Source organism: Amphibalanus amphitrite, unplaced genomic scaffold (assembly GCF_019059575.1).
Source record: "Amphibalanus amphitrite isolate SeventyFive unplaced genomic scaffold, NRLGWU_Aamphi_draft 000230F_arrow, whole genome shotgun sequence".
Classification (NCBI taxonomy): Eukaryota; Metazoa; Arthropoda; class Thecostraca; order Balanomorpha; family Balanidae; genus Amphibalanus; species Amphibalanus amphitrite.
The window spans coordinates 395663-415188 of record NW_024881725.1 but is presented as its reverse complement, the minus strand read 5'-3'; the positions used below and the strand labels follow the sequence as shown (position 1 = coordinate 415188).

The 19526-nt window shown below is 49.8% G+C and overlaps 1 protein-coding gene across 2 annotated transcripts; it reads right to left on the bottom strand.

Moving 5' to 3' along the window:
* Nucleotides 1–4872: 4872 nt before the first annotated feature.
* Nucleotides 4873–17812, bottom strand: LOC122385763. Of its 2 annotated transcripts, none has more exons than XM_043374249.1 (4): nt 17679–17812; nt 12815–12994; nt 6018–6299; nt 4873–5369 (listed from the first exon to the last, which is right to left on the bottom strand). In XM_043374249.1, exons 2-4 carry the CDS (start codon nt 12956–12958, stop codon nt 5172–5174), a joined length of 624 nt encoding a protein of 207 aa, XP_043230184.1. In that variant the 5' UTR covers nt 12959–12994; nt 17679–17812; the 3' UTR covers nt 4873–5171. The 2 variants fall into 2 exon arrangements, with proteins under 2 accessions (XP_043230184.1, XP_043230185.1); XM_043374250.1 differs by having other exon boundaries at nt 12815–12980; nt 17719–17793.
* Nucleotides 17813–19526: the final 1714 nt, after the last annotated feature.

Here is a 19526-nt window from a genome sequence, read left to right as displayed (position 1 = left end):
TCTTCCTCTGGCCAGTGTTCCACCTCTCCCCGGCTGCCCTCTCCCGGACCGGTATCTGTCTGTCTGTCTGTCTGTGTGTGTGTCTGGGGATGCGGCCGCCGCCTCGCCGGCCGCCCGCCGTCTGTAGTTGGGCGTCTCCCTGCGGACGGCAGCGCGGCTCGGCGGGGCAGGCCCACCAGCGCACTTCTGGCTGTTCAATACACACGACTCAACACCACTGTCGTGGAAAATCAGTGTTTCTCTTGCCTTTCAACGAACTGAGTAGAGTCTGCTGAAACGACGCCTTTTGTGACGAAATACGCGATAGCGTGATAGTGCTTGTTCAGTAGTGTCGACCAGAGATAATCCTATACGACGCTGCTGAGGTTGGCGTCCGATTATGGTCGACTTTCGCCGTGTGGCCTCTATCCTGCGTCAACGGACGTTTTGTGGACGTGTCATTTATCGATGTCGCCTGTCAGTTTAGAATCGCTGGTGCGGACTTTTGGAAATGAGGTTAATCCGCGGTGAGCCTGATGTCGACCATGCCGTGCGTTGGAAGAGGCGGCAAGATGTCTACAACCGTTGTGCTGTGGGGTAGCGAAATGTGCCGAGTGGGGCAGGGACCAAGTTCAATGTGGTATATCAGTGTAGTTTATGTGGGTTATGTAAGCGGGCGATGAGTAGGGCTAGGCGTATTGTGGCTGGTGGGTGCGTGTGTACACACTGTTACTGCGGTATTGGTACTTGTAGCAGGACCAGTGGCAGTACTCTATAAAAACGCCGCTGATGGGGCGCTAATGGCTGTGTCGTATGACGCTATTGAGTCGCTGGCGCTGCAATCCGAGCCCCGAGGGATGGTCAGAAACTTTAACATTTCCATCATCGCATACCGCGAACACGTATCGCGTTTTTTCGTTACCTACCGGACTGGCCTCGCCCACTAATTAAATCTCAGTTTATTCTTTGTCAAATGCCGCACCCAGAGTCAAAGTGAAACACCTCTATCACTGGGTTTGCTTGCAAGCTCCTCATGAGGTTCGTGCTATGGTTGTGAGCCTAACGTCCGTGGTTCGAAACAGCGCCCTGGTGGAGAAGCTATCTTGATGGGATCTGTCCAACCTTACCGGCCGTGGGCGTTTCTGCATTGACAGTGATGACGTCATTATCGAAAGTATTTCAGAAACGTGATAGACGCTCTCAGTGGGGCTCTTTTATACAGGCTTATCGGCGACAGCCACTAAATCACAGCGGGCGAGGAAAACTTCAAATGCTGGTACACTGAAAAGTCTGAGAAAATATGAAGAAGACATATGGACAAGAGGGTGAAATGAGCTCTGTTGAACGCCGGCGTTTTATCACATTTCTTTACATTTTTTTTCTGTGACCAAAACGTGAGCGGCTAAACGACTCTCCATTTAGTTCTACACGTCCCAGTTTAAATCAAATCTGACAATAGAGATCCGGTAGACGGTACCACAGACAGCGCTGCTCATTTTGGTTTTGTAGAATGAATGCTGCGTGCGAACGGGTAAAGAAACGGATAAACCCGTGCACGAGACTTGATACATCCGAGCATAATCTGATGACGAACCGACTCTGAATCTACGAGAGGTCGTGTCCTATTCGGTTCTGCTACCAGGCGGATGCAGCTCCCTTTCAGAAGATTGGCGAAGAAGATTAAACGAAACATGTGGTCTCCTTGGCTACAGGAGCGTCGGTCGGCTCGTAAACCGGCGTGCTGCCCGTAACTCGTCACGTGGCGGGTTTGTGACCGTATTAACTCCCCCAGGGAGACGTTCTGAGCGGCGCGGGTCGGATCGGCCGACCCCGGAATCATAACACGCAGCAAAGGTCGCCGCTTCTGATTTTATGCCTCATCGCCTCCACCTTGGGTGACTCGTGCCGTGCTGGTGGCGCAATCTTTTTTTACATCGTCTGTAGCATGGCGGATATATTACGAGATATTGATGTTCAATTTGTTGTCCGCAAACGGACGATTTTTTCACTTGGTTTCGTTCAGTAAGGTAGGTAAAGTTTGCGTATCCTACATCGTTGGGCCTATCATCAATGTCCCTTTTACGAATAAATGCTTTTTCAAATTTATTTTGATAGCGGTCATGGGCTAGTCGAATTCATTTCTCAACAATACCCGTCGCTGGCTGACCCCCGCTAATGCCCGCCGCCCGGAATGGCCAGGCGCACTGCTGTGCGGTACAGCCTACATTCAGGCGTAACTGCTACTGCTATCTATGAGGAACTTCACACACCTCGCGGTGCAGCCTACATTCAGGCGCTAACCACTGCTGCCATCTATCGACAGATGTATGAAGCCGTGCTCTTCACTGTTGTGGAGCGGAAAGGGCTGGATAAAGATGTGTGGAATGGATCCTCATTCCAATAAAACGGGAAAGGAAATACAATGACTTGCGCAAGGTGCTATGCTCCAGCATATACAATTTCGCACCGCTATGTGTGGTAAAAACACATATGTTTCCTTAAATATGCATTGCGTCTCATCTTATCGTCTCATCGTTTGTGAGATGATAGGTATCCCACAATTCATTTTCAAATTGTGCAAATCTAAAAAATTGGAATGAGAGTTTTAACGAGACCAAGCTTTTCCGAAAAGCATCTTGTCTGCACTCAGTTGTGATTGCGAAATTATCGTTCCTAAATGTCAACGCACCACAAGAACTGCCAATAAACACGTGTTGTGTGCAGAGACGATGGGAAAACTGCATTCTGGCCATCGAGCGTGTAGATAATTGCCACAAGTTCCTGGCAGCCAGAATACAACGAATGAACGAACTCGGCACGTCTGCCATCTCCAGTATCGATTCTCTCCCCACTCGAAGCCATTCTCGCACAAATCCTGGGCCGTCGACCGGCTGCCGTCAAATCAAAGTCGCCAATCGGGGGCTTAGAGACGACACACACCGTCTGGTGGCCGCGTGCTGAGCCGATCGAGCCACTCTCAGAGGTCACAGGTCACCGGCCGGCGACTCACGCCGTGCCGGTACTCGTCAGTGAGGAGAGCTCTGCTGGGTGCTGACGACCTCTGATTTAGTATTTTTATAATATTTTTATGTGACATTCTAGGTGCACTTGCAAAATATAAATATGTTCGTAGAACTATCGGAAACGTCGAGCCATCTATCAACTTTAGAGCATGATCACACATATAAAAATGCATCATTATCTGATTCTGACAATATTGGGGAGGATATTCATTAGGTGAGCATGTGCAAAAATCATCCTCATTTCTCTTTGCTCAGCAGCGGCGATAAGTGCAAAGGCAATCCACCTGAAAATCCATTATACGATCCTCAATGAAAGCGGTGAAGTCTGCCGCCTGACTGAAGTTCTCGGACCGGGCTGCTATTTCTGACCACGAGCTGTGCCATCTGCTGTCGTTACACAGAGCTGAAGGGTGGCTCTCAGCCTCCAACTCTGCTCCCGTGTCCACGGCAGGTGTCCGAAAATACACGTCCAGAGGACAGCTGCGCAGTGAGGGACCTTTTATAAATACCCACCGACCTGTCATTCCGCACACATAATAATGCCATGTAGCGTGTTACAAATGGGCTATTAACTTTTTCAGAACCCTAGTCTTTTATGTGATTGGTTTCATTTGGTCTAAAGTTACCGTACAGCGCAAGAAAATATGCGTAAAAAATAAATTGGTTTTAGATGTCATATGCAACGTGTTTCTACATTCATTACGGTTAAACAAATGTGGTTTGTACGAAGTTTCCTTGCACCTATTTGTGATCTAGTGTAAACCGAAGTTTTGCCATAATTACTCATTACCTGAATGAGTGTTATGAACCAATGTCGAAAATCATTAAGTAGTCACTTATATACAAAAATGGTATGAATATTGGTATACAAGTAACTAAAGTGTATTGCAGTTCATTCATATGTTTCATTTTCACCGATTGATTTCAGATTGAAGCTAAGGAAATCGACGAGAATGGGCCCAACGGGACATTGTGCCTCCCGTCCCGATAACGTAAAGATGAAGATGAAAATGTTTAGATATAGGAAAGCTCGTAGTGATATTCCAATATTTAAAGTTATCCAGTTAAGTCTGTCCACGGTTCAGGAATGCACACAGCGACTCATCAGGACATCAGTTCAGCTGAACAGTGTGGTCGGTGGTCGATGGTCGGTCGATGAGTATCGTTCGACCAGCTGCTTTGAACTGACCCAAGGTCGCACCAGACTGAACCACGGACTGCACCTGCCCAAAGCGCCGGTCGGCCCTCGGTCCTCGAGTCGAGAATAACCAGCGACGGTACTAAACTCTGAACTCCACGAACCGGATAACGGCCGTATATTTGTATCGCCACCATGTCATGACACCTAATTTTGACATTGATCACAGTGGATAATCAGAGCGTTGTATCCCTCAGCTGACCACAAATGTCAATCCACACACGTGACCGTTCGGATGACGTTTTCTTTCGGATAACATTTCCGGATCCATCTTCATTTCCAGCGGGGATATTCCCCCGCTAAATGGTCCTCCGCTCACCATAGATACTACATTTTTCATTACCATGAGATGGAGATCAGGGGCAAGAGCCAGCGACAACACACTCTACAAAATAGTGCGGCTTTATCTGATCTGCTCGCTCCTTTGTCTATGGTCGGCGCGGTTTTCATAGATCACTATATCTCAGCGCGACCAGAAATACTTTCTCAATCAGCCATGACCTTTTTCTTATCGCGTTGGATTTCTGGACAGATCGGTCAGCAATTCTCGTACTCTCGTCCGCCAATACGCTATCTCCATCCCACCCATCTTTTTGTTTTCTATCACTTTTATGTCTTTATTTCTTCGACGGTGTGTTTGCCTGAGATATTCATATCGTTTTTTTATATGAAGATTTCACCTTATGGGTGGCAAGCGACCCACAACACACGCGCTAACCCTTGCAGCCATAACACTTGCCTTTACACGCAAAATAGACACATTCTGTGATTCACTTTAATATCTCGACAGCTTTTGAGCCGGATATGAAAGCATTCTCTCAGTCTTAGCATTTCTCATAACTCCTTCACCCACTGCTTTCATATACTAGCCTCTGTCGTTGGAATACTAAGCACTCAGTCCGGCCTGCGATGCTTCCTTTCGGGAGACATCCCAGTACGAGACACACCCTTTCATTCACCCGTGTTTTCCGTTAGTGTTCGCCAGTCCCGGTGACGTCACTCTGGACTCTGGTGACGTCATAGCGCGGCGGTGCGTCCGGCTGGATGCTGATGAGCTGAGCGGTGGCCGGTACCGTGGCCTCTGTGGGGCTGGGAGGCGCGGCCTGAGAGCGGTACAGAGACCGCTGGTCACCGCCGCCCTCCCGGGCAGCCAGGGCGTTTGATTTCACCTGCACGAAGGAGGGAGATTGTTACAAAGAATAGAAGGAATACGGGATGGAAGACACAGTAAGTTTATAATAAGGCATAAGGCTTATAATAAGGCAGAAAGGTAAGTTTATTAGTTAAGAACTCAAGAGGCCGCTAAGCGCTCTGTAAGCTGGAGCTAGTCGCGACAGTATGCCAGAAACACACGAGAATTTCGGTGCCAATTAGTGGCAGTTGGAATGTGGGCTGCTCAAGGGAAATTAAAGCCATTTATCTCAGATTAGTCTGACCAAGTTGGATTAACTTTCACTTGAGTTCTCTTCGGAAGATGGGAAACTGAAATGAGCCAGGGCTAAGAAATGCGAAAACTTTAATTGGCTACAGTAAAAAGCAAATTTGATACGGGTAAGGAATCCCAAGAGCAGATTGATCGACTCGCCAAAATGAGCTTTGAACACTGACAGGTATCATTTGTAGCATCAGAGAGATGGACCTTATAAATGCATCATTCACGCTCCGGCAACATTGAAAATTAAACTGACAACTGACACTACTTCAGCCTGCCGGACTATCGTGGCGAGGAGATCAGGCGATAGGCGGTGAATTCAAACAGATCAAGATTACTGCCCACAGATCTATGACCACTGACCGCTGACAAACCATTGACCTACCTGCAGCATCAGGCAGACGGAGACCAGGGTGCCGGTGGCGCCCATGCAGGCGGCGGTCAGCGCGGCCAGCTCGGCAGCCGTGACGTCCGAGGCAGCCGTCAGCAGCGCCAGCGGCGGCGGCAGCAGCACCAGCAGCAGCAGGAACGAGCCGGCCGAGGCCAGCAGCAGCAGCGAGAGAATCAGCAGCGGCCGGACGCAGCCGGCCGGCCGGCAGCAGGCGCGCCGCCGGCGCCGGCCGCCCTCCGCCGGCCCCGGCCAGGACGACTGGTCGCACTGGTCCTCCTGCGACACACGAACGCCGGTATTAAATAACATAGTTTCTTTTTTAACGTTTTCAATCAAATAAGAATCTGTGATCTGTAAAATCTATGCATCAAACGATTCACAGATGACATAATCACACTTAGTTGGACCACAAATAATTATCATTGAGGTGTAACCTTCCCTCATGGCTACGAGTGATATTAAATCTCTTAAAATTGTATTGTTTATTGCAATTTCTTGGCATTACGAGTACTCAGGATGTATAGCCGTTCCGGTCCTTTGCTGTTAGAACAGCTTGTGAAGATGTTATAAAGCACTTGGTCATTTCGACTAGTTAGATGGCCGGAATACTCTCCGACTGTCAGGAACTCAGCCCGACTGTTCGATTCCCCTCTCGCCTCCGGCTTTGTGTCCAAATCAGGTCTAACCAAAAGACATTGGATTTGGTTCCTCACGTCTTATTGCCACGATACGTCAAACAAACAGACAAACAAAACTGTGCAATGCAATGACTCGATATGACAATGTGACTCGAATGCGACATGAGCGCAGACGCTACCCGAAAATTGCCTCCTTGAAACCACGGTGAGGCCATGGGTACGAGTTAATTGCCGCCAACATGTAAATAAAATTCCGGTAGCCAAAAGAGGATCATGTTAGAGGCAGGACTGCAATCCCACCTCTAAAGATTTTGGCTGTTCGGCGCAATTTAGTTGGTGGGCTTCGAACAGGACAGTAGTCCCATTCTCAACAGCGTGCAACAATTACGCCGAACACGTTGCCGCGGAGCGAGCTGACAAAGCCGGCACATCAGTCCGACTCCGAGAGCCACACCACACGGACAACGTTCCGGTCCCGCCCCAATCTCCTGCCAGAATGCGCCGCCGCCGCGGCACCGGCCCCACATCGACCGCCGGTCACATGATCTACGGGTCACCAATCAGCGACCGCGCCGCGCGGCGCGGCCGAGCGCCCGCCGGGTAGACTGCGCCGCAGCGCTGCTCGCTGCAGCAGCGGCGGCCAGCCGGACGGCCCGGCGGCCGTAAAGATGTAACAAATACTAACATTTCTCCCCACCAAAATGTGGGAACTCTAAAGTTAACACATTTTCAACAAAAACGCGCACACATTTACAACCAGGCACACTTCACTTCACTGGCCGCACGCGAACTTGGTTGCGGCTGTCGTTGCGGGTTTCGTTATTCCTCCCGCAGCTGACCATGGGTCCCTGGACCGGAGGCCAGCGTCGTCGGCTGCGTCCTCTTCTTCTTTCTCTTCCATAGGCGTGGGAACGCTGGGAAGTGAGGCGGTGCTGCCGGTGGTGCAGGCGCCCTCCAGCTCCGGCTCCACCTCCGTCTTGGGCCGTCGCTCCTCCAGCGGCTCCGAAGACGTCGTCTCTTCGGAGACGGCTGCCGACAGTCTCCCAGCATCGGCGTTGACGGGCACCGTCGGGGCCGCCGGGGCGCTACAGCACTCCATTGGCTCCGGTCCACCCCGCCCACCGCAGTTGATGGGGCGATCTCCCCATGGAGAGACGAGGAGGGTTTTGGACCCAGACTCCGGGCCACAGCCCAGGAGTTGTGTTCGCCCGGCGACAGCCCGGCTCCACCCTCGCCATTTTGCTCTGGGTCATCATTTGACCCCTTGACAGAGAGAGTCATCTCCCCGTCTTTATTTGTCACCGTGTTATGTTGTTCACCGCTCAGGCGAGTCTTTCCTGCATTGAGCAGCTCTGGCTGCGAGGTTCGCGCCTTTGCGGAACCATGATCGGATGATGAGTATTCATCCGTCGTCAATGTCATCGTCATTTCACTGGAACAGCCCACTGGCTCGTTCCAGTGTGACTCAGGCAGCATTCCATCCACTTCCATGGCGGCCTCATTCTGGCCGACCCTGGTCTCAGCCAGACTCCTCACCTGTCTCAGCTGACGACAGTGGGAATTCTGGTGACCGGGCTGATTCAGCGAATCATCACATAAGTACCCGTGCAGTGCGTAGCCAAAGACCGTCTCTATGGCCCGCAGACCCTCTCCGATCTCAATCTGCCTCCACAACACGACACGATACAAATAATCGATGCCGATTAGGAGATCCACCTCCCCACCGTCAAAATCGTCGGCCATCAAATCCGGCAGTCCGGAAGGCCCAGTGGGTGGTGAGGTGGCTGGGAGGGGTGAGCATAAGGTCTCCGTGCTCCACATCTTTAACGTCACGGGATCGCCACCGAACCGACTTCGGAGCGTCACTTCAATTTGTTCGTAAGGTCTGGCTGCTTCCGTCCGTTCCTGGAAGCCGGAACAGGCAAACATGCCCGTACCTGTTACAGGGAGCCCCAGCTCCTTGGCCAGAGAGTCTCTGACATAGGAGGCATCTGAACATCCATCAATGAGGAGGCGTGCCTTTCGCTTGCCTTCCGGTCCCTCGACATCAACCAATGCCGTCAGGAAAAACGTTTCTTTTCCAGAGATGCCTGTGGCATTGTAACATTTGTGGCTCTTTGAACCTGAGTCACCAGCTTCGGCATCGGACTGACCACCCTCAGTTGTGGCCTCCACAGGTAGAAAGGTGGAGCCTCGGGCGACAGCCCGGGCCTCTCTTCACCGATCTCCTCATGTGGGGCAGCATTCGCAAAGTGAAGCAGCGAGTGGTGCTTTCTGCCGCAGATGGCACACGAGTCGCCACGACAGACTCCGGCCACATGACCTGTCCCGAGGCACTGATAGCAGGCTTTGGAAGCCCTGGCGCTCTTCCATCGGGCCTCCACTGAGAGCTCCTGGGACTCAGCGCACTGGTCCAGCCGGTGGGAACCGCGCCCGCAGCATCCGCACACAGGCGCACCGGGCTCTTTCCCTGGGCTCGCCATGCTTTGGGCGTGCAGACTCCTGAAAGCAGACGGCGCCGAGATCGGAGTGTCGGATGAACCGGCACTAGCCTTGCCTCCCCTGGCCGACTCTCGGATTCGCATCTCATGTTGCAGGAATTCCAGAAACTCGGAGAAGTCGCTGCTCTCTCGTCTGGCCCACTCGAGACGCCAGCTTTCTGGGATTTTATCTCTCACGACCGGCAGCATCAGACTGGAGAAACTGTCAGAACTGACTCCCAGGGTCCTCAGCGCGCGAGTATGCGCCATCAAATGATCTATGAGAGACCTTATCGCCGTCAGGTCATTTTGTGGGACCGACGGCATGCTCAACATGTCTCTCATTAAGGTCTCTCGGACCAGGTCATCACGCTTGAAGCGCTCTTTGAGAGCCGAGACAGCTTCAGCGTACCCGCCACCTGAGACGGGTATGCCCTCAACGCATCTCAGAGCCACTCCAGCCAAGTGCGATTTAAGCACCACAAATCTCTGGATATCCGCGAAGCCAGGATTGTTGTGGGCCGAGATTTCAAATAGTTCCCAGAACTCAGACCATTTCATGATGTCCCCGTGAAAAGTAGGAATTTTCACGGAGATGAAAGACTTAAAATCAGCGTTTCCCGACACAGTCGGTGGCTCAGCCCTTTCTTTGGCTTCCTCAGCTTTCTCAAGGCGGGTGAGTAGGCGAGAGCCCAGAAACACCTCATCTTCCATGGTCTGCATGTGACTAGAATCATCTGCCTGCCCTAGCTTGTCGAGCTCAGCCTGAGTGCTGTGCAGCTCGCTCTGCACCTTCTGAACATGGTGGAGCTTGAGGGCAAGTAGGTCTGGGTCCAAGTGTTTACGATCACATTCTCGGTAAATTCGAAGCTCATTGCACAGTTTCGTGGCCTTTGAACGAAGTTTTGTTCTCGTACTCAAAAGATCATCCATGATGTGACACTGACAGGCTTCAAAATTCAACTTAAATTCAAATATAAAGCGGACTGTATGTAAAACAAATTATAGCAAAGCATCTAACCGGACATTAATCCGATCAGGCGGAAAAAGCCTCAATTTCACGAGAGGAGAATTACAGCGAAGTAGGAATCGAAAGTCAGTCCAATCGCCAAGACGGTAGTCCCAACGAAGGCCAGCCCAATCGCCAGGACAGAAGTCCCAACGAAAGCCAGTCCAATCGCCAAGACGGAAGTCCCAACGAAAGAAAAGACGATCCGGCCCCGGTGGACTTATGTCAGGAACTCAGCCCGACTGTTCGATTCCCCTCTCGCCTCCGGCTTTGTGTCCAAATCAGGTCTAACCAAAAGACATTGGATTTGGTTCCTCACGTCTTATTGCCACGATACGTCAAACAAACAGACAAACAAAACTGTGCAATGCAATGACTCGATATGACAATGTGACTCGAATGCGACATGAGCGCAGACGCTACCCGAAAATTGCCTCCTTGAAACCACGGTGAGGCCATGGGTACGAGTTAATTGCCGCCAACATGTAAATAAAATTCCGGTAGCCAAAAGAGGATCATGTTAGAGGCAGGACTGCAATTCCACCTCTAAAGATTTTGGCTGTTCGGCGCAATTTAGTTGGTGGGCTTCGAACAGGACAGTAGTCCCATTCTCAACAGCGTGCAACAATTACGCCGAACACGTTGCCGCGGAGCGAGCTGACAAAGCCGGCACATCAGTCCGAATCCGAGAGCCACACCACACGGACAACGTTCCGGTCCCGCCCGAATCTCCTGCCAGAATGCGCCGCCGCCGCGGCACCGGCCCCACATCGACCGCCGGTCACATGATCTACGGGTCACCAATCAGCGACCGCGCCGCGCGGCGCGGCCGAGCGCCCGCCGGGTAGACTGCGCCGCAGCGCTGCTCGCTGCAGCAGCGGCGGCCAGCCGGACGGCCCGGCGGCCGTAAAGATGTAACAAATACTAACACCGACAATTGGCTGCACTCAGTCCATTGCCGCACAGCAAGGGCACAGACGGTCTTATAGCGGGCATCGCCGAGGAAAACATTATTCTGAGAGATCGTAATAAGATTTCCACGACATATGACCAGCCGCAAGATGAAAGGTGTCGGCCACTGCTGTATCGTGTACCTATTGTTTTCTGCTGTTCCAAGACCTTCAGATTGGTGATCCTTTGCAGTATTGGCAGTGCCTACTTCGATATTAAATGTGGAGGTCAAAGTATTCGCACAGCGCTAAAGCATCCTACAGTGAAAGACGTCAAAAGAGGAATTTCATGACCTCTAGTAACAACATCATGAACTAGTTTAACATGGCCCATGCAGCTATTGAAATGACCCGAGTGGTCCATTACCTCTGTTACTTTTGTGGAATGCTTGTAAGGTTATGACTTATCAAAAACCTCATACTATCCCCATCAAGAGGCGACTGGCTCCGCATACATAACTGTCGTGGCCACATCAAACGGGTGACATATTTATGCAAGCCCATCTCTATTGATCTACGGGTTCACAGAAGCATATAGCCTTACATATGGCATTCAGCAAAAAGCACTTCAATCTGATCTCAGTATCCCTCGGACCAGCCTGAGCGGGCACTCGATCCGACTGTGTTGGTGGCCACAAAGCCAGCTCTTGTCAGACTCCAAACATAACTCAATTACCACTACCACCTGCGCCCGAGTCCCGCGGGAGAACCGGCTCCCGACCAATCAGAGAACGGGATACCTCTTACGTCACAGGTACTACATCGATCAACGCGCCATTGTGGCCGAGCCGGACCTTGATATGCGCTAGAATGATGATAAATGTCGGCAGGTGTTTGGCAGTTATTCATACTTAGCTTCACTAAATTTATCCGTCATTAAATCAGCAGTTATTTTACGTCATTTGCCCACATGCGGGTACCAGCATGGGCGTCAAACCAGCGATCGTGTCAACTTATATCTCGATATGATAATCTTCTTTTTGCTCGAAGAAGAATAAATCGTTTAAAATATATCTTAAAACTATAAAAAAACGATCAAGATAGCGAAAATGAATAATAATTGTAAATGAGGATCATCAAAGTAAAATATTACCTTCTATTGGCACATGAAACTACCTAATTTATAGAAAGAATTAACTACCGAGCTTTTTGAGACTAGCGCATTAACGGCTCATTTAGGTATCTATATCTACGCTATGCTCACTACGGTCAATTCATTAAGAAATTTGCCTCAGACATTGCCGTAGCCAATCCACTGATGCGTTGGACAATACAAACAACATCTATAAAAGTTGTGTTCCCGTCCGTGCGTATAAATAGCCCTTATTGCCAGCATCACGGTGACTGGCCAGCATCACAATCATTTGGCATCGATCAATCAAACTGATTTATCTTCAGCCCCTCTGACCCGATCGGGAAAATACGTGGTCTGTAGAAACATAAACAAACAAAGCAATGTATGTAGTGATGCATGGAATGGATAAATAAGTGGCCCGTATCGCACGGCATAGCACGCCATACCCGTATTAGTGGAACGGTGTCGCATGCAACCCTGTCCTGCCACATGATTGGCTTCTTTGTGAGATAGTACTTTTTAGACTGAAAGCTGTGGACCCTAGCGAAATGCATAAGAACGTGGCGCCCTTACATTGTGATGTGATGACAAAACGTCCCGAATAAAGCTCCCTCCCCTCCCAATTGTACACGTACGTACCTCATATTCATAGAGGTCGAAGTCCACGCTCTCTGGGCCATCGTAAAACTGATGTAGGTAACTTTTGACGCCAAACTCGCAGTTGCCGTTGATTTCGCGTTCCTTCCAGGTAGGTGGCGGCTCTTTGGACTTGAGCTGGGTCATCTGGCCCGCTGGCGAGGGGCCGGCGCCGACCCCACCCTGCCGGAAGAGAGCGCGGGTCAGTGAGGAGAGCTAGAAGTTCCGTGGTACCGACAGCACATTTGTAATCTCGGAATCAGTGTGCAGAGATGTGGTTTTGACTTTCACTATCGAGTCTGATTCGTCATCCCAAGCTAGAGAACAGACTTTCGAAGCACATTAGAGGGAGACCTTAGATGACAGCGCAGTTTGTAGATTGCAGTGCATAAAGGAGACTTGTTTGCTGAAAGCCATGGTATAAGTCTCAGGAAAGCCAGGCCAACAAAGAGCAGGCCAGCTAGTTCAAGGGTAAGGGGAAGGGCTGTACTCCGACGGCAGTCGACGCAATGTCACCGCTGAAGGTCAAAACCCATTTGGAAATTAGTGGAATCGGACCGCGGCACATGCTCTGTGACGGCGGAATGCTCGGGCCACCAGGTGAACTGGTGCGTTCGTCAGCCGTCTGACTCCAAATAAGCTCATTACTGAGCTCCCGGTCCGCCCAATCTGTCTCTAGAGCGGACCTTCTGCGTCTTTTCCGCTGAGCTGGCACTCCAAGCGTCCCCCGCGCGGATTATACCCCCGGAGAGGCTCGGTCAAAGGTCGGGGGGCTCAGCCAGCCCCCGCCCGATGTCCGGGGCACTCGGTCGGAAATTCTCCAGCTAACTAAGGCGGCAACCAACGACCGACCGGCGGCCCGTATTTCGCGGTGGTAGCAGTGCTAATTATTGAAGTTCGGCCCCAAGCTTTCGGCGTGAACTTCAGAGCTTTCCGACACCTGCTCCTGAGACACATGGGACTTACGACTTTTGGCAGTTTGCTCTCCGTGCAATCTTGAAAAGGCGTTCCCTCCAGCCATATCGTTCGGCTGAACTAAAGGGACAATCGGTAAGAAATGTACAGAGAATGTGTTCGTTTATCTACAAATCTTAATTTTTTATAATTACTAAAATTTCATGTTTAAGCTGAACTGCCAGGTCAGATTGGCTTGCTAAGCAAGTCTCCCTGTGCAGTGTGCACCCATCGATTCATAATTTCATACCCACTTTGGCTAATTAAGAGCCAGACCATCGATTTAAAAGTCGCAAGAACATTTTGCCTGGAGCGACGACACCTGTAGCCTTTCTCGCTACAAGCTGATAAACCACTGATTGCCATGTCAGGTAATAAAATCCACTCCAAAACATGGCAAGGGACAGCGAAAAGTTATAGCATGCGAGATTGAGGTCACCGTCAGCTCTACGACTATTAGTTCTTAACTCCTGGGTCGTACTCACTGTCACAAGTCATCCCAAGGTCACGCATTGACAGTTATTAGACAGGATAGGTCCAAACTTTGGCCGGCGAATATCGCTGTCTGATACTAGATGACACGAGCTTTTGTTGAGGTGGTTAGCCACCGTTCAACCAAAGTCAGATGCCATAGATTACTGAAGTAATTAAAGCTCCTCATGTTCAAATTTGGTTTCAAAAAATCTTCCAGTGATCCGAGGGCACGTATCTCCGGCACTTACATCGAGTCGGGTAGTCGATGGTCACTGTCTATAGCTCTTCTGACATTTAACCTGGAATCAAGAGCCTGGGCTGAGCTCTAGCTGGCATATGTGCTGAGCTCTATCCGTCCATTCAAACATTCGAGCTAAATTTGTAGAAAAAATGCGTATCACCTGGCATATGCACAAACACAGCTTATCAGCCTCTCTGCATGGATGCAGAGGTAATTACTCTCGGTTTATACCGGCAACGTAAGCGTCTTAAACCCGCAGCGGTTTAAGACCAGCGTACTCGAACGGAGAAAGAACGCACAATTGTGGAGCTTTTATTATTATACACATGTCTTGTCAATTATCCAAACAGACACCTTTGCAAGCTCATTATCAGTTCCCTTAGCGGAAGTACAGACGCTACGGCAGCGTTGCATGCTGATTGCCGAGCTCTTCTAATGCACTTCCGCGTTGCACTCTTCAAAGGTCAAGCCTGCGGCTGCGGAATAACTTCCAACAAGCCGGAACGACTGAGTGGGCCAGGTAGGACAGGGTGGTGCCGAGGGCCTGCCTCTGACAGAGAGCGGACATTGCGCCACGTTTTCCCGACAGTTCCCTCGACTAAAGTCACTTCAGAGGCAAGGCACTGCGGTCCGGGGTGTCATGATGCCCAAGCAAGCGTCATGAGAGCTAGTATAAACCATAGGGAAGTGGGGTGGGAAGTGAGGCTACCCTGACGTGCGACAAGGAGCTGGGCGGGGATGGTTCAAAACCCATCGGTCGCCGGGGGTCGCGCTGGGCCTCTGATCATCCCGTGATGGAAGATCGATGGCGATCAAAAGGGAAATATGCATGGGAAGAGCCGGACCCATGTGCGGTAGATGACGTGAAATTGACATCATTTGGGCATCATGTGGTGTGACATGCTGCATGAAAAGTGGTGCATTAGAAGAAAAAGTCCTCATTTTCGGCATCAGAGACGATAAGGAGACGTGTTAAGGACCTGAATGCAGTACATTGGAAATGGTTACGTCGTAACACCTAGGCAGGCTCGCGTGATGACAGCCTAAATTGTGTTTTTTTTTTTAAATAGAGTATACGGAAATCCTTAACAATGTGCTGTATAAGAGCCCTAGTATGTCACTTTAATGGGTACCTAAAGTTTTTGTATTGTGCACTGTCTAGTGTCTTTGCTCTTCAGTCGAGCGAGAACTTAAAAACAAAACAAAAAACAAATAGCACTCATACCACTGCCAAAACTATGAATTAATAGTAATTTAGTGAATACTGAACAACACCTCTTAACCCGCGCCCTGGTGGGGTCTGTTTATAACGCGACCTGGTGGGGGGGGGGGGGGCTATTTTTTGCCCCCCCTCGTATCTCCGAAACTACTGGACGGATCCGCAAAATTCAAACGGCGTTCGAAAGGCCTGTCAAATTTGTCGAAGGAAACCAAATTTCATTGACCTCGGGGTCACCGATGACGTCACAGGTCAGGTCAAAGATGAAATGTTTCACCGTTCACGGGTCTTCTAGGGAATGCGCTATAACACCGAGGAAAACGCATTTTGTCGAGAATCAGCGGTAGGGCGTCAGTTGCCTAGTAGATATGTTGCTATTAGAGGTCACTGGCAATACCAGGTCAGGTCACAGGTCAGGTCACCAAGGGTCACAGGTCAGGTCACATGAGCCCAGCTTTACTAAGGTTGTGTGATACATGTTTTATGGCCAATTTTTCATTTCCAACTCAATGTTGTTGGTTATAAGACTATCAGGTACGGCTTAGGTCACTTTCTGGTGAAGTTCAAGTCGAGGTCAGGTCAAGGTCAGGCCAAAAAGGTCAAATTTTAAAGTTGATAGTTTTGCATAAAATGGGTATTGATTCGATGCAGCTCGTCACGGGGAGTCTAATGGTGGTCTTTGTTTTGCGCTACGGGGTCTAGAATGGTTAAAAATTGAGTTTGAAAATTTGACGTCATCAATTTTGAACAGTTTGTTCGCTATAACTTCGCCAAAAAAAAAGAGGTATCAATCTCAAATTTGGTATGTGGATGGAAAGCGGTAAGGACTATCACATATATTCCGGTTTTTGCGAAATTCAAAAAACTTTTTGGATTTTTCGATTATTATTTCCAAAAAAATCTATTTTTTGATTTTGGGGGGTCAAAATCCAAAAATTTCAAAAATCCGAGATAGCAGTTTTATAGCCCTGTCCAATCTACAGCTTTTATGTCTTTATCATTTTTCTGTATTTGCAAAGCTATAGGCCTGACAGCTCTTCCCACGAAACCCTTTTTTGGGTCGAAAACGGCAGAACATGACGTCACTCTGACGTCATTTCCGACCAACCTATCATAGCCTTTGGAAAAATTTTTGGTCACAATGTGTAAAATTGATGTCCGGGAGGGTACTGAAAGTTTGGTGACGATCGGCGCAGCGGTTCTGGAGATATATCGAAAAGTCTGGAGGGGGGGGGCAAAAATAGCCCCCCCCACCAGGTCGCGGGTTAAATGTCAACCTTGAGTGCGCAGCGTTAATAGGCTTTACTTTGATCGTGCTAACGAGAGGGCACGTTTCCTTATGCCGTTGGTAAATGTTCTGCCTGCTCAACTTTAGAGACGTCCAGCGTTACTTCAGCTATATTCTGAATTCAGTGATTGCAAACAGTTACAGAAACTCCCGGGCTCTGGTGAGTCTGTCTTTGTGAAGTGATGTAGTTACTTAGACATTCACGACATTCTGCACCTTAATTACTCCGACAAAGTGCTTCAAATGAATGTTCGCGCCAATTAGCAAACCTTTGAAAAGGTCAAAACTGTATAATCTACATTCCTATGCCAACCCTTATTTGCATGGGACCAGGGACAACATAAAATTCTAGAGTTGCAACATGCATTGCGGCTTAATAAAATATCAAGTAAAACATTAGCAAAGAAGTCGTGACCTGCATTGATTACCGAGACCAGTGACTAGGCTGTAACTGGTCTGCATTTGTTTACATGGGTCAGCCGTTGACCAAGTCAACAGATTACAGCTTTCTGAAACACTGAAAGTTGCCAAGTTGTCAACACAACTTCTTATCACCAAACTAATATTCGGTGCAATAAAAACAAAGGTGATCTTATAAACAGAGTGCGTCGCGAGCCGGGCTGCGTTCCAAGAAGAGAGCGTCTGTGACCGCCTCGAGTCTCTCCGACCCCGCCTGCCGTGCCCAGCTCACCTTCAGCGAGTTCGCGAGGTCATGTCGCCGGCCGGGGCCGCGCTCAGGTCAGGTCAGGTCAGGTCGCCGAGACAGTCTGCCGGGAGCGCCGTGCCTCCGTCCGTCCTCCGTCCGCCGCCGACGAATCAATACTAAAACGGCGGCGCGTCGAGCGAGCATCGGTCGGGGCGGCGTGGGCGGCCAGCGGCTGCGGCTCCGCCCCCTCGACCCCCTACCCGGCGGGGGGGGGGGAGGGCGTACCACGGGGAGTAGTCGGCCGCCGCTGATGGCGGCAGTTTTGGACACAGTAACATCAGGGGTGAGGAACAGAGCGAGGGCAAAATGAGAGAGACTGAGCTTGATGGCATCTTAGGTACTCCAGACACTGGTGGCAGGGGTGGAGAAATATGCCGAGTTGGGGTTGCACGGGCGCAGCAAATTCGCCGCCGCCCTGGCGGTGACCTTGACCTCCGCCGTCTGGTGCGGCTCCAAAGCCAAGCCGGCGCACTGCCGGCGTGGAATTGGGAAGACTCGTGCTACCCCAACTGGCATTTGTCCACCCCTGACTGGTGGAACAATGATGTTCCTTGGGCCGGGATAGCCTTTGGCTTGTTTCCACGGGACTGGGGAGTCTGGTTGCCATCATCAGGATTCAGATACCTGCCCAATTGCCCATCTATGGGAGAGAGAAACACTCCACTATCTATTTATTGCATAGCAGTCTACAAGTAGGTATGTAAATGGAGGCTTTGCGGTAGGAATGTAATTGCGGGGCACTTTTCTTCCAGGCTTCGTATTTCGTAAGCTAAAAATTTTCCCGTTCCTCTTTTCATCCCTCCCTGGGCCTCGTTTCATAAAGCTCTGCCGTAACTTACACCTTTCCGTAATTCACACCCTTTCAAACTACGGAGCGCAAATAAAGCCGTTTCACAAAGCCACAACTGGAATTGTTTACTCGTGTGACGCTCGTGTGACGTCACAGGTTTACGTAAAATCCCCGGATGACTCTACCTAGTATATAGGGCCTTGATTGTTTACACCTCCGTAACTAAGCACATTTGAGTAGTTACCGTAATTTATCAAGCGTCCTACAAATTACAATTTTATGTCAACACTAATTTTTTTACGAGAAATTATAAAACAATTATGTTGAATTTAAATCTTAAAAATTATTTATGAAAAAACAAAATTGATATTGATGACCATCCTTTACTAAAACAACATATTAAAAACAGCAGAAAGCCAGCTAAGCAGAAGTGCCTAACTACGAAAGTGGCGCGGCGCGGCGAATAAACAAAATTCCGATAGTGGCCACAAAAAGCGACTGGTACAGAAGATTTGCAGTTTCTTTTTCTCATTTTGGCTGTTCTTTCTTCCTCACCGGGCTCAACATTATAAAATATATTAAAAACTAGCTTTGAATCTTCACATTAATTCAAAATCACGCAACATTTTTGTGCGTAGTTTACACCACTGATATCAAGAGCTTGATAAAATATTTGGCGTTAATTACGTCGTTTTATGAAACCCAAATGGCATCAATTGGTCCGGAATCGAGCATTTGCCGTAAATGAAGCTCCGTACTTTCGATGGCGTGAATTACTCCGGTCTCCGGCTTTATGAAACCGAATTGGCATCAAATACGCCAAATCTGGCATAATTGACGGAACGCCGTAAGTAATTCCTTTTATGAAACGAGGCCCTGGTCTTCAGCGCCACGGCCACGATCGCAAACGCATCCTTTGCATGGCGACCGGCGCACCGCCTCAGGCGACACACACCAAGCCGGTCACCGGCGCAAAGTGACACCGCTCTCGACCAATCAGCGTTCAGCTCAGCTGACAGACGCGACGGCCGGCCGCGTTGTAC